This window comes from Pan paniscus, chromosome 4, assembly GCF_029289425.2.
Source record: "Pan paniscus chromosome 4, NHGRI_mPanPan1-v2.0_pri, whole genome shotgun sequence".
In the NCBI taxonomy this organism is placed as follows: domain Eukaryota; kingdom Metazoa; phylum Chordata; class Mammalia; order Primates; family Hominidae; genus Pan; species Pan paniscus.
In genome coordinates, this window is record NC_073253.2 from 91,962,981 (window position 1) to 91,978,366 (window position 15,386).

General features: G+C 39.3%; 1 protein-coding gene across 50 annotated transcripts in view; it reads left to right on the top strand.

Annotated features, from left to right (window-relative positions):
* The window catches only part of CAST (calpastatin), a 112,411-nt gene that overhangs the window by 52,600 nt on the left and 44,425 nt on the right, over nt 1-15,386 (top strand). For 15 of the 50 annotated variants that reach the window (XM_063604539.1, XM_063604540.1, XM_034960274.4 and 12 more), the window contains 5 exons: nt 7,808-7,867; nt 11,946-12,011; nt 12,642-12,683; nt 14,311-14,367; nt 14,770-14,883. In XM_063604539.1, coding sequence (XP_063460609.1) covers nt 7,808-7,867; nt 11,946-12,011; nt 12,642-12,683; nt 14,311-14,367; nt 14,770-14,883 — 339 coding nt within the window. The remainder of the gene's footprint in view (nt 1-7,807; nt 7,868-11,945; nt 12,012-12,641; nt 12,684-14,310; nt 14,368-14,769; nt 14,884-15,386) is intronic. The other 35 variants (XM_034960276.3, XM_063604554.1, XM_034960277.3 and 32 more) reach the window with 3 other exon arrangements.

Consider the following 15,386-nt stretch of genomic DNA (forward strand, 5'->3'; position numbering starts at 1 on the left):
TGGAAAGCAATGAAAATGAAGCAGTTGCCTCGTAGAACTGGAAGCTCAACTTCATGCCTTAAATGTGGATTTTTTTTTTCTAAGTTCTTGGGGTGGTCCGGTATCAGAGCTCATAATCAGACACTCAGAGAATATGGCCAGGTATCCTTCTAGCTTGGATTTAGATGACAGATCAGCTGTGACTATTGTCACAGTTGCTAGGCAACGTTTGTATGTTTATTTCGAGGTCTACCCACATGTTGCATCAGAGGCCAAAGCTCATGTGCTCTGCACTCCTCAGAACAAGTAGAGCTCTTTATTTTTAACTAAACTGTTTCCTTGTAATGTATTTTATGAATGTACAGCCTACTCTGCCAAGCTGTAGTTATCTTCAGTTTCTCCCTAATAGTCCCAATTCTCTAAATTTTTGCATTCAACTTCATCTAACCTGTTGCATTCTGGACTGAATATCTCTGGTACTTTCCTACCCCTAAGTCTTGCGCAAGCTGTTTTGCTCACCTAGAATGCCTGCCTGATCCAGCCTCTATCTACACATTTTGTAAAATCAAGATATTTTGTTTTAATATTTTATATGAGGGCAGTCAACTTGTTATAGCAAAAAGTTCATGGACATTATTGTCATATCTGTGTTTAAATTCAGGCTCTGCCCCTTCTTAACTGTGTCATCTTAGATAAGTTATTTAACTTCTCTAAGCATCAGTTTTCTCATTGATAAAATGCAGATAATGTTTACCTATCAAGATTTATGAAGATATATTGAAATCAGATACATAGAGCACCTGTCACAGCTCCTGGTATTTGGAAGATTCTATAAGTCCCCACCTCCCTGTAGATGACACTACAATAAGCATCCAATAAATAGTCCCTGCCTTGTCTATGAAGCCTTTCCTAACCATCTTCCAAACCAGCACCTCAGAAATAGTCTCCCTCTTCTGACCGCCTGTAGCATTGTATTGTACCTAAGATCTTATCACAATCAAACTTGTCAAATACTATGTTCTGAGATACAAGTTGGCACTGTAACTAAATCTGCTAGCACAACACCATATTCTGCCCAAAAGAGATGGCTGAACTTCATTCATAGATGATCCATTGTTTATCTTTCATCAGAATCACACTTTCGGTTATCATAAACACTATACCTTGTTAGATTACTCTATTGCAGGTCTCTTTAAAAGCACCATTATTATACTTAATAATTAAAGGGATTGTAAGAATGTATGTCATGGTGTGACAGCTTGGCAAACAACAGACATCTGAATATTCATTTCCTGAGGTGAATAATCCATCATTACAGAAAGAAAAATGGAAGCCTGTATTCAATAAACCTATAAAAGGTGTTTAAAGACTGTCCATGTCTTTCTTAGAAAAGCCCCTCGTGAGCAGCCTTGTTTTGTTGCAGGTGTCTTACAGGAAGCAGCTCAGGGTTTTGCGTATATGTGTTTTATTTTTAAGTTGTACAACTCCTGGTTGATGACAATCATAACGTAAATGACCTAAAGTTTAAATTGCGTTATTCTAATCAGTTTTCTGACCTCTGCTGTCAACAGAATTTCTGATGATCAAGTGATAAAACTCAGACAATGTTGGTTTTGTGCCATAAAATAATACTCTTGTGTTTATTCATGTACAAATTCATGCATTTATCTCAGATACTTGTTAAGCAACTACTATGTTAAGGCTCCGGCGATGGGGATGGGGATGGGTGGCAACTCAAACAGGCCTGGCCCCTGCCTTCATGGAGTTCACATTTGGCTGTTTTATAAATGTTGTGAGGAAAGGATTTTTTTTCACCCATGATTGCCTTTATTTCAATATTTGAGATGTGTTATTAAATAAGAATCTGATCATGGCTCAGGACAAATTATTTGTTTTTCTCTTGTACATCTAGCAGAGCTGTTTGTAAAAGTTAAAAATTAGTTATTGATTTGTCAGATTTTTTAATTTAGAAAATGTTTTGTATTTGTTTTGTGGTTTGCCTAAATTGTTCTAACATTTGGTATTTAATTTGACTCTCACAGTAACCCTGTAGGGTGCACGGTATTCCCATGATAAGAAACTAGATGCTCAGCAGGCTTAATTGACCTCCCATGGAGTCCCAGCCACTTAGCAGCCATCCAAATGGAAACTTAAGTCTTCTGATTTATTAAGTGTGTTCTTGATTCCAGCTTAAAAAAAACTTAAAGTATTAAAACTGTATCTTATTCTGTGTTTAAATGAGACTTTAACTGACAGCTAGAAAATGGAAACAAAAATGTGAATCAACTGTGATTTTTGAGCCCCTCTCTGCTACTGTATAGGCACTGTGGGGAGTAGAAATGACCTCTGCCTCTTGATAAATTTATAGCTTCATCAATAAGACATAATGTACACTTAGAAAGGAACTCAGTAACCCTCCAACACAGAATGCATGGTTCAGTGTTAAAGTGAGAAATATCAACACAAGAGTTGAGAAGATAATAAGAGCTAAAGCAGATGCAAATAGTGTATCTTGAGCTAAATCTTCAAGGGCAGGGAAGATGGGACTTGGGCAGGGAAGAGGCTTCTAGGCAGGGGGAATGGCAAGTTGCAAGGCTCAGAAGTGGAAGGGAGTGTGATGGTGATAGTGATAACAATAACTGCCATTTGCCCAGCGCTTATCACTTGCCAAGCAGTTATTGGTTCACATGCATTAACTTATCCTTAAAACGGCTATCAAAACAATTCAACCAGAGAAGAATTGTTACTATTTCAATTTTACATATGAGGAAACTGAGGCAGAGAGGTTAAGCAACTTGCTCAAGGTTGCATGTGCATTAAATGGCAGCTGGATTCCACCATGGTCTTGAGACCAGAATCCACTCTAACCCTTTTAACCTGTGTGTTATGCTGCCTGATGTGGTGCTCGTGAGATGGTAAGGACACCTTCATGGTTAGAGGGGAGACTCAATATGGGGTCATGATGAGAGAGGTCAAATAATGGAGAATCTAAAAATCAGGCAGAAGGCATTAAACTTTGTCTAGGACTTATTGATATTTCATCAGTGTGGAAACATGGTAGACATTTATTTTAGAAAGATTAGTCAGCCATAGACAGAAAGGATTGAAAGACAAATAAGGGTAAGGATGGCAACTATTAGATGGAAACTATTAAAAGGGGGTTTCTATCCAGGTATGGGTGATAGGTGATTAGACCTGGAGTAGGGTAGCAGTAGAAATGAGAAGGATGTAATGGTGATAAGGACTGGAACTGGCACTGAATCAACAGGTGAGTCAAGGCCAGGTGATTTCCTGAGAGCAGCTTCATGGTATTACCCCCATTTTACAGATGAGGAAATACGGAGGCTCCAAGAGGTTAATTTGGGCTAATAAGCATTGGAGCAGGGATTTCAGCCTATATCTATCTTTCTTGGCTTCCTCTCTTTAAGGTAAAATAATGCAGTCTGGTCATATAGTAGAGTTGCTGATAAGGTTTGAAGAATTGCTCCCCAAATAAGAGATGCTTAAAGTCATGGGGAGAAATCAACATTCAGAGGGAGCAATAATATCAGAGAAAAGGCAGAGACTGAATATTAAAGAACACTGGAGGGAGGGAGGAGGGTAAGGATTGAAAAACTACCTATCAGGTACTGTGCTTATCACCTGGGCGATGAAATAATCTGTCCACCAAACCCCCATGACATGCAGTTTACCTGTTTAACAAACTTACACATGTGCCCCTGAACCTAAAAGTTAAAAAAAAAAAAGAATACAGAGAAGAATGGAGCAAGTGGAAGAGGCTTCCGGAAGAAAACAAGTTAGAGGTATAGGGAGGGAACCTAGGGCTCCTAAAGCCACAGCAGCCAACAAGGAGAGAACAGTCAGTGAATGACTCAAAGTGAAACTGCCAATGGATTGTCAAGTGGAGAAGGAGGGAACATGCACGCAGCCCAATGTTCTTAGTAACCCTCAACAAACAAAGACAGATTCAGGTGTGTGAAGGGCAAGTAGTGTTGCAGGTGGGAGGATATGGGAATGCTGCCAGTGATGGGGTGGAGAAGGGAAGGAAGGTCTGTCATGAGGAGAAAGAATTCTGACGCATCCGATGCCCCACTCTGTGCCAAGTTCTGAGCCAAGCCAGCTGCGGTCAAGGGGAGAGATCACGGGGAGGCTGAATGGCTGGAGGGGAGGCAGAGAGGATTCCTGTAATCCAGTGGGTGGTGCCTGGCAAGAGGCCAGGAGGACGTGAAGCGACTCTAATGTGTGGTAGACAAAGAAGTAAGGAGCTGAGGGAATGATTGTTCCATCAGCTACATGTAGTGGCGCAATGGATGAGCCCGCATTCTAGGAGCCCCCTTCCTCTGCCCCTGCTTCTATAGAAGCCCTTACCTCCCCATCCTGGCTCACTTGCCAGGACCTGCTGGGGAGCTCAGAACCCTCCCTACTCCCATCCAGTCTCACAAGACAGTTAAGTGAGCCTCCCACCTCAGCCTTCCAAGTAGCTGGGACTACAGGCACGTGCCACCACACTCAGCTAATTTTTAAATTTTTTTGTAGAGACAAGGTCTCACTACATTGCCCAGGCTGGTCTCCAATTTCTGGACTCAAGCAGTCCTCCCATCTCGGCCTCCCAAGGTGCTGGGATTACAGGTGTGAGCCATTGCACCCATCTGTACATTGCTTTTTAAATAATAATTGTTGAATAGGTGGGTGAATGGAGAGTAATTTCTATTAAGGAACTTTTCTCTGCTTCTTGTTACTCTGACTTGTGCCTTAATTCAAGTTTATAAATGATTACTAATATTCGGGATATTAAGATAGGTACATGGGTCATTTGGGAGGGGTAGTATTTTGATAGCAGCACTTTATACTCTGATTTACAGTATTAATTCTTTAGAGGTATTTTGGTGTATATGAGCACTGATGGTTGTGCTTTAAAATTGGCAGCCCGTTGATGTTAGCAGGACCAGCCAAGTGGCAGGTACTGCAGTAGAGGGACCTGGGTTAGAAGTCAGATGGCCAAGCTCCCAGGCCTGGCGTACACAGCTCGGAGGGTCCTCGTGCAGAGAGTCCTCCTTTCCAGCCTGAGCGATCCCTCCTTATCCTCCAATCACCGCATGACAGGTCACATTATCAGAACTGCCTGTCTCAACTATCCCCTGAACTGCTATGGTTCCCTCATCTACATTCTCATGGAACCCTGTGAGTTTCCTTTGTAGCAAATAATTGTTGGGAGTGATTATTTCTACTAATGCCATCTTTGACTAGGCTATAGCTTTCATAAGGGCAGGGACATGCCTACTGGTTTTACCTCTGTGTCCCCAGCACCTGACACAGTACCTGGCACAGAGCATATTCTGGATAAACACTTGGGGGAGCCAATGAACTCTGGTAAAATCTTGGACATGAGATTCCATTTTTCTCACCTGTTTAAAGCCTGTATATTAAAGCTTGTATTAAACTTTATCACTAAGGTGCTTTCTCTTTGAAGATCTATGGATTAACCCTTCACAATTTTTTATTATAAATGTTATCCACATCAATGATACGAAATTCAAACAATGCAAAAGAGTATACAATGAAAGTGTATTCAGTCATTCACCAGAGATTACAAATATTGAAAGTTGCTTGTCTTTACAGAGAGAATAAAAATTGAACAAGCTGTAGCCAGAATCGAATGGATTAATAATGGGGTGGGCATATTCCCTACTTCCAGCTCCCGTGAAGCAGCTTTCATATTTCAGTTTTAAAATGGTTAGTGCCTTAGTGAGGGAAGAAAACTTTCATGCAGTAATCTGTGCTGCCAACAGGGGCCAAGGCCCTCAGCTAAATTCCCACTACACCCTGCGCCATTGCTGATTTTCAGCTGTTCTGTATAGAGATTTTACTGTTCATGGGGGCCCTCTGAAAGTTTTCTCCTTTCTGGAATTTGAGGATCACTTCAAGGTATTTAATAAAGTAGCAAGGCAGGCTGGACAATTCAAGGCAATGTGATTTTATGGATGATTTAATACATTTGGATGTGTGGAAAATATGTCTACCTAAAGATTTTCAGCTTCAGAAGCACTTTCACGTAGAGTGTTTGGTTTCTGTGTTGGTGTTGCATGGTTGAGGGGAATCATTAAAGGAATGGAATGCAGCTAAGTGGAATTTCTTGAGTTTGAATGGAAATCTGTATAATCAATTCCAATTATGGAAGGATAGAATTACATAAATACAGGGACATTAAGCACCATAACGTTTTAAAAATATTTTCAAGGAAAAATATGGATATTCATATATTTATCCATTAATTTGATAGAGGGAAAATCTGTCTTGGTACATCTTACAGTTTTCAGTACCAAAAAGAATATGAGAGAGGCCCTTCCATGCCCTGCTACAGTGACTGGGGCTTCTTGTATGTGTGCGTGTGTGTGTATTTTGGTGGAAGGGAGTGTCCAGTTGGTGCCTAAGGGTTCTCAGGAATAGTTATGTTTATATGATTATTTTTGAAAAATAAGCATACTAAAGCTTTGGATTTCTGTCTGTAAATTATGATAGTTTAACTACAAGCATCAATGTGTTCTGCATTAACTGAGGTTTGTGGGGAAGGTGATTTTGTTCATGGGCCATAGACTATAGTGGGTTTCATACAATCACCTTGAGTGGTAGTGTATTGGGGGTGGGGGAAGGTAAGGGAGAAGCAGGAATGGGCTCATGCTGCCCTGTGACTCAGCCTCTGAAGTGGCTTTGGACCAGGCATTAGAGACAGAGTGAGGTCCATCTTTTAGGCTTCCTTCCCTGGGTGTTGTTGGCAGGGTAGCAGCTGTTTACTGACAGTCAGTTACTTAAGAAGGCAGCTCATGCCAGATGGAATCCCTGGGTTCTAAAACCTAACGGACTTAAATGTTAAAGAGGTTTAAATGAGTCTGGGTAGGAGTTTGCAAAGATGATCATTATCTGTTTAATATTAACCAGTGTAATACAAGTTAAGTACTAGAATAGTACTCCAAACCATACAAGTATCCACACGCACATCCCAGTACTTAGATGACTGAATCACAGGGGCTGATTGCACCACTGCAAGCATCTCAAGGAAGGGTGTTTCTTGAATAGTTACTATTTATCACCTCTTGCCTTCTAAGGAAGAGCCTAGATGAGACAGATAACGCAGCAGAATTCCCTCTGTAACCTTGTCTCCACCTTCTCTTTCTTACATGACACTGAACGGACGGTTCGCATCCACCCAAGTCTATTTCCGGGAGTTTTGTCCTTCTATCTTATGTATTAGGAATAACACACTGGCAATTTAATGAGCATCTGCAATTTGCCAGACATTTTGCCACACTATCTCAAATACAACCCTGCAAATAGATGTTACTGTACTTTATATGTAAATGGACCTGGAAAACAAAGCTCAAAGTCACAGAGCTTGTAACTGACAGAGCTGGGGCTTGAACAAAATTTTGTTGAGTTGCAAAATCCATGTTTTTTCTAAAAATAACATAAACAGTAATTATAATAATATTTACTGAGCATTCGTTATGTGCCAGGGAGTAATTCTAATAATAAACTTACAAGGTAGTTGTTAACTACTAAAGAAAAATTGAGGTTGGGAAATTGGAGATTATAAAATTTAAGTATCTTACCCGAGATTGTTTAGTAAATAGCAGACCCAAATTTTGAACCTATTTGATCTGGTTACAAAGGCTTTCACTACTGGACACCACCTCCTACTAGATTTTTGTGCTCTAAACTGGGTAAAACCAAGGTAAAGGGCCAAGGGCAGTATGGTTAAGAGGAGCTGAAGGACCATGTAGATTGTAGGTTAAATAGAATCGAACTTTCTATTTCTTTCTTTCCTTTCTAGGTGTCAGCTTCCTCTGGTGCAACCAGCAAGTCTTCCAGTATGAATCCCACAGAAACCAAGGTATGAGGAATACTAATTGAGTGAGTGCTAATTTAAGTTGATTGTGCTGCAAAGCAAAACAAATGTAGACTAATTGTTGATGATGAGTTATATATGCTAGGAAGTTTTAATTATGGAAGTAAACATTTTCTTCCTAATTTATGGGGGTCTTTGAAAACTTAGCTTTCCTTCCAGTATTTACCTTACACATCATCTACATGGTTTTAGGTTATCTAGAAAAGTAGAGTCACCTAGAGTTGTTTTGTTTTGTTTTGTTTTGAGACAGGGTCTTGCTCTGTCACCTAGGCTGGAGTATAGTGGTGTGATTACACTCACTGCAGCCCCAACCTCCTGGACTCAAGCGACCCTCAGCCTCTTGAGTAGCTGGGGCTACAGAGGCACACCACCATGCCCAGCTAATTGTTTTTTTGTTTGTTTGTTTGTTTGTTTGTTTTTGTAGAGACAGGGTCTCACTGTGTTGCCCAAGCTGGTCTCAAATTCCTGGGCTGAAGCAATCCTTCCACCTGGGCCTCCCAAAGTGCTGGGATTACAGGAATGAGCCACCGTGCCCGTGGCCAGTTTTGTTTTTGTTTTTGATCCTAGATTTGATTGAGTTTTTTAATTGAAGATATTCCTCTAAGTACATTTCTCTACATTGAAATGAGAATATAAATTATTAATTCTTGCTAAAATGGTCTTACTATTCTGAGCATTTAAAAATAAATATAAAAATGAAAGATTATACTAAATGAACATAAAAATATACTGGTTATTTCGGATGCTTTCCCAAGTTGTTTTTTCTGAAATTTGAGTCTTGTGGGGTACCATTTTATTGACAAACCTTTCTTGAGCTCTATTTGGGATTTGTTCTTAAAATTATTTTTTTGAATTTCAGAATTAAAAATAGAAGAATTTCCTCTAGTGGTATTGTCCACTTTGTTCTGAAGAGCTGGCTGCAGCTGCCTTTTAAACCCTCTCCCTAAGTTACTCTAGCTTAAGCTCTGTCTCTTGGGAATATTTCAGGGGAGGGAATTAAAGAGGGAGCATTTTCAAAATTCTCTCAACTAATGTTTGTGTGCCAATATTCTTTAATACCTTTAAGAGCTACCCCAACTCCATTATTATTAAATTGCCCTTGTTTAAAATTACCAACCTACTTTTGTTTTCTGTCTTTCATATTACTATGCTATCCCTGTAGTTTCCTATCCCAGGTGATGTGGCACTATAACTTAGTACTATCAAAGGATTATATGGCCTCATCTTGAATCATCTTCAAAGAACATTACAAATATCTAGAAATACACTATCCACATCTAAGCTCTTATGTCATTTAGCATTCATTTAAAATTTTAATCTAAAATTATCAGTTTTTAAATTTAGTATTTAAATTTACATTGATTTCTAAATTGCTTTCAAAATATACATTATATAATCTATAATTAATGTTAGCTGTCTCTATTTAATTATGTTAAGCTTAATCTTAAAAAATTAAAAATCTTTTTTTTTCCTTGAGGCAGGGTCTCGCTCTGTCTTCCAGGCTGGATGTAGTGGCATGATCACAGCTTGCTGCCACCTTGACCTCCTGGATGCAAGTGATCCTCCCACCTCAGTCTCCTGAGTAGCTGGAACTCTAGGGGCACACCACCATGCCTGGCTAATATTTGTGTTTTTCTGTAGAGACAGGGGTCTTGCTATGTTACTCAGGCTGGTCTCAAACTCCTGGGCTCAAGCAGTCCTCCCATCTCAGCCTCCCAAAGTGCTGGGATTACAGGCATGAGCCACTGTGTCCAGCCTAAAATTAAAAATCCTAATTTTAAAAAATATTCCAGAAGCATCTACAAAATAAAAGTTCTCATTATGACCAGGCACAGTGGCTCACACCTATAATCCCAGCATTTTGAGAGGTCAAGGTGGGAGGATCGCTTGAGCCCAGGAGTTTGGGACCAGCCTGGGCAACATAGCGAGATCCCGTGTCTACAAAAAATTAGCCAGGTGTGGTGGTTTACTCCTGTAGTCTCAGCTACTCGGGAGGCTGAGGCAGGAGGATGGCTTGAGCCCAGGAGATCAAGGCTGCAGCAAGCTGTGATTGCACCACTGCACTCCAGCCCAGGTGACAGAGCAAGACCCTGTCTCAAAAATAAATAAATAAATAAATAATCTCATTGAATTTAGAGATCATGAAAACCAAAGAAAAGAGATAGGAAGGAGAGCCAGAAATATAGGATTTCCTTTTTATTCTTTTGGTTCTTTTTCATCCTGTTGCCTGATTCTAATCCCCTGTGCCTCAGCTCAAGGACCAATGTTTATTTCAGGCGTGGCCTGTTACCTAGAACAAATGTCAGCAAACTCTTCACCCTTCTCTAAGCATTAATCATGAGAATTATCGGGAGTCCTATGAAACTGGAGGAAAGTAGGAGAGAAAAGAGAGGGAGAGACAAAAATAAGATGCACGTAATGAAGTGTCCCCAGTGGCTGACTAGGGACCACTTTTGGCCTCAAGTCTCTTTCCCTGGAACCTGGTTCCACATCAGCTGTGATATTGGACAATCTCTTTTTGCTTTGGTTTCCTTATCTGTACAGTTTGGAGGAAGCTGATAATAGTACCTGCCTCACAAGACTGTGTAAGGAAACATAATGTATATTGGATAATTCCTGTCCTAAGCAAGTGTCCAGATGGGATTGTCTGTTGGCCACTACTGGGGAGAGAGTGCAGTGCGATGACTAGAACACACAACCTCAGGTCCACCATGGATGTCTTTAGGGAGTTATTTAACTGCTCTAAACTCAATTTCTCATCTGTGAAATGGGTATAATAATATTTGTCTCATAGGATTATTATGAAGATAAAGTGGGTTGACACATGAGAGGTGATTAATACACATTAGTTATTATGGTCATCATTATTATATTCAGCACAATCACTACAAAAATAAATTCAATTACTGATTTAAATATAGATTGCATTATAAGCTGCTTGTGTCTGTGAGCATGCATTCTTAATTGTAGTGTAGGTTCTCCCATGCAAAATCTTGATTGCCAAATTGCAAGCTATTAATAGATTCAAAGCACTATACTTCCAGCTGGCTTATTTTCCTTGTTAATCATTTAATAAATTATATTTGCATAAACTGAAAGGATAGTTCCATAAATAGAAACTCATTAATGAGAATGTAGTGTGAAAGGATCCAAAATTTAAAATTTCTTTAAAAACATTTCAATCATAAGCTTTGTTTCCTTCCCAAAATAGTGTGTTAGCCTAGCAAGGGGCCATTATTTGAAGAAAGTATGTGTCTTCATTACTGAAGTAGAAGACATGATAAATTAAGAGGATAATTGACTTTAGCCTCTTCAAATAAAAATAAATAAATAAAAACCACTAGTTTGTGCTGATACTACCAAGCAGATAAAAAGGAAATAAACAGCAGGAAGCATCGGACCCTAGTTTGTAATCTCTGACTGAAAAGTTCATGAAATGTTTAATCAAGTTTTATTCATGATTGTATATCTTGCCTGTATTGAGAATGCATGCATGTACTTACTTGTTTTTGCACAAGTAATGTTTAGTTGGATAAAACTGTAAAATATCATACTAAAGATGCTAAGTTACAACCAGTTCTGTAGAAGCATTTCTAGAACTTTAAATTCGATCTCTGCATACAGGACTGTGATGTGCCCAGTAAAAATCCATGCACTAAATATTTACAATTTTGGGGGGATTATGTTGACAGAATTTCATAAAACTTTCCGTTACATCTGTGACTATTTGATCATAACTAAACATTGGATACATAGGAAAAAATGATATTCATGTAGTCTTTACACAGGGAAAGGAAAGGAATGAGAAATTAATTTTATTAGTGGAAACCTTCGCTGAAAAAAACCTTCACTGAAAAAATGTAAACACAAACTGAAATATCTGCTTAGGACCTTAGAATGTAAGTGCCTACAACTTCTTGGAGTTATACACATATGCATCGAGTAGATGCAATAGATGAATAGAATCAATCTTGATATAATCATTTTAACCCTTTTTGTACATGTTACTTATTTGACTGACAGATAAAATAAAATTATACCTGGGGCTGTGCTCTTATATTAGGCCATTCCAGTCAGCCAACAGATGGAAGGACCACATCTTCCTAACAAGAAAAAACACAAAAAACAGGTGATGTTGTTCATTGTACTAGGGCATCTCTGTTTACTAACGGTTACATCACCCGCTCAGCATGTGCTAATAACTGCAATTCACAGTCTTCTGTTAACACTGAGATCCCATCATGGACTTTCTGTAGGCTTAGCTGCCCATCAGCCACATTCTGGCACTAAAAGTAATTTTCACTGCTTTCTGTGCCCTCAATTCTGTCACCATCCCATTGTTTTACACTGTCAGCCAAAACCCGTGATGAATATTTCACTGATAAAGACACCTTGTTAGTGGCATGGAAACACAGTGCCCTTGGCTTTGTGATGAAGGTTTTTATTTTCTGTTGCCCATTTATGTGTTACCATGTAAATAGTAATAAATCTTTACATATATTTGATATACCTAGCAAGGAGATATAAATTGCTCCCTGAATAGTAAGAGCAGAATATTAACTAGTATACCTAATTGTTTATCTAAAGAGTTGCAATTTCAAGCAAAGTGTAACAAACTTAACTGATAATGTTTATAATTACATTAAAAATCATCTCTTTTGAGTTTCCTCAGTTGAAGAAAATCTATGATAGTCTTTGTAAACTATGTCTATCTTTCTTTTCTTCCTTCCTTTTTTTCTTTCTTTTTTTCTGAATTTAGGCTGTAAAAACAGAACCTGAGAAGAAGTCACAGTCAACCAAGGTAAATAGTTTAAGTCTGTTAGTTAGTTATTTGGATTCTTTTTAATAATAATGAATAATCAACTTCCTGCCTTGGCACAGCTGTGAATGGTAAAGGGGGTTGCTGGCTAATTTAATTAATTTTTAGACCCTTTTGAATGGCTGTGTACATGTAGAATATATAAAATATAACATTAAGTCCGTATATTGTTAAAAAGAATATATAATATTTTATAAATGAAAACTATTTCAGAAGCATTTTGTTCAAATCTAGTTTTTTGTTATATGTATAGTGATTGCTTTAAAAAAGAAAAAAGCAAGAGGAACAGAAGAAAAAAGGCAAAGAGTAGTAATGAATATCCAATTCCAATTCCAATGAGACATCAAGAATAAGGTGTCTGCTGAACTCAGCACCTAGATGGCTTAGGGATGAGAATCTTTCCTAAGAGGCTGGCTGGGTTTATCGTGACAGTCTTACCTCAGTTGGTGGAGCTAGTTAACAGTTACACAGGAGGCTAGCTTCTGTTACTTTCCTGACCCATGACTGTCCAGAATGAATGCCATTCTGCCTCTGCATGGAGGTGAACCCCAGGGTGTGTACGGCAGCACAAATGTTTCTCTTCAATAAGGTGCTGCATTTTATTTTGTCAAGCACTTAAAGCAAGTACTAAGACAAGACCACAAGGTTTCCTGTGGAAAAGCACAGATATTTGAGCCCAGGTACTTCAGGCACAGGTGAGGGTGAAAGGTGAGGCTTGTCTGATTTTGTGGAAGGCCTCCTGCTGGCCCCTGGGGATGGTAGAACATAGGGTACTCCGAGTGAAGAATTCAGCAGCTAAGTGGAAGTTGTCTTCTATTCCACTTTAAATACTTTTATCTACTGAATCTCAAGAAAATTGGGTTTCTGGTGGTAAGATCTTCTCTACTAACAAAGAAACAAAACTCTGTAAATCCTATGAAAGGAGTTTTTTTTTTTTTTTTTTTTTCTTTTGAGACGGAGTCTCGCTCTGTCGCCCAGGCTGGAGTGCAGTGGCGCCATCTCGGCTCACTGCAAGCTCCGCCTCCCGGGTTCATGCCATTCTCCTTCCTCAGCCTCCCGAGTAGCTGGGACTACAGGCACCCGCCACCAAGCCCGGCTCATTTTTTTGTATTTTTAGTAGAGACGGGGTTTCACTGTGTTAGCCAGGATGGTCTTGATCTCCTGACCTTGTGATACGCCCGCCTCGGCCTCCCAAAGTGCTGGGATTACAGGCGTGAGCCACCGCGCCTGGCCTAAAATATATTTTCTAGAGTGGGTTTAGCTGTCAACAAACTCAGTAGTCACATGGCTCATGTGTTATCTGTGTACATTTGTGAAAAACAACCAGTAATTTAGAGACATACGTGTATTTGAAAATATTATTCAGATGAAATACTGAATTTTTCATTATTCTGATAATCACCATTCTCAGAGACTGCTGACAGGGTTACTATTGACCTGATACCACATGTCTACTTCTGTGATCCTAAAGAGTGGGCCTGAGTGGGCCTAAGCGGGCTTTTCCTGAAAAAGGCAGAATGTTTTAGTTGGAATTTTGTTCTTGTTCTTGTTTGAAAGTATTACAAGTTGGATTCCAGTGTAATCAAGTTTAATCTTTTGAAATTGACAGCTGTCTGTGGTTCATGAGAAAAAATCCCAAGAAGGAAAGCCAAAAGAACACCCAGAGGTAAATGATTATCATCAGGACTTAATTATAAGGCAACCTCTTTTGGTGGGATATAATTAAAATCTTTCATCAATTCAAAACTAATCCCTACAATGGATAGTTGGATATTAGTTTTTTCAGCTAAAATGGTGCCATCCTGTGGCAATAGCAGTGTTTACAATTTATGTGATTCTTGCTGAATTTTGGGGGAAGGATTTGCACTATTTCAAATTTTGTACCTAAAGTGAAATTGTCACATGTACATCACACTAATTGAAATTGACATAATTTAGAACCACAGACAGCACAACTGTTATGAACAATTTTTATTCTATAGAGAAAAGTATCAGTATTATGTTTAAGACTACCATCTTGTTAATGATGTCTTTATATGTGTGTGGGCACCTGTGTGTGTACTTTCAGTCAAAAAGCCTACCCAAGCAGGCATCAGATACAGGAAGTAAGGATGCTCACAATAAAAAAGCAGTTTCCAGATCAGCTGAACAGCAGCCATCAGAGAAATCAACAGAACCAAAGGTAAATGAAGCAGATTGATAGGAAAACCTTAACATCAACTGGGTAATAAGATACGGTTCCCCTGTTCACACTGAGGTGTGTAGTTCAATCTGTGGGGCTGTGCTGAATGTATTTTGTATTGTAGTGATTTGGTATTATTATTTTGTTGGTTTTTCAAATAGACTTGTAGGAACTTGGATGCGTGGATGGCTTGAGAAGGGCATCAGATTGGTCTAGGGGATGCGCTGTCCGTCCTTCTCCTACTGCCCAGCAATAACCAGCTGTGACTGCAGGGCAGCAGGCTCTGCTGTTTCCCAGACAGGCAGCTTTGGATTGAGGCTGCCTCCTGGACCCCCCACACCTGGGCTGGGGAACATATGTGCCCTGAATTATCTGGTTCTTTAAATGGAAATCCTAAAGCATTTTTAGGGTCGTGTTGTAGAAGAGCTGAACTTACAGAGCCAAAAATTAGAAATTGCTTCCATACTTCTGTAGTTAATAGCAGCCACCTTTTAGAAGAATTA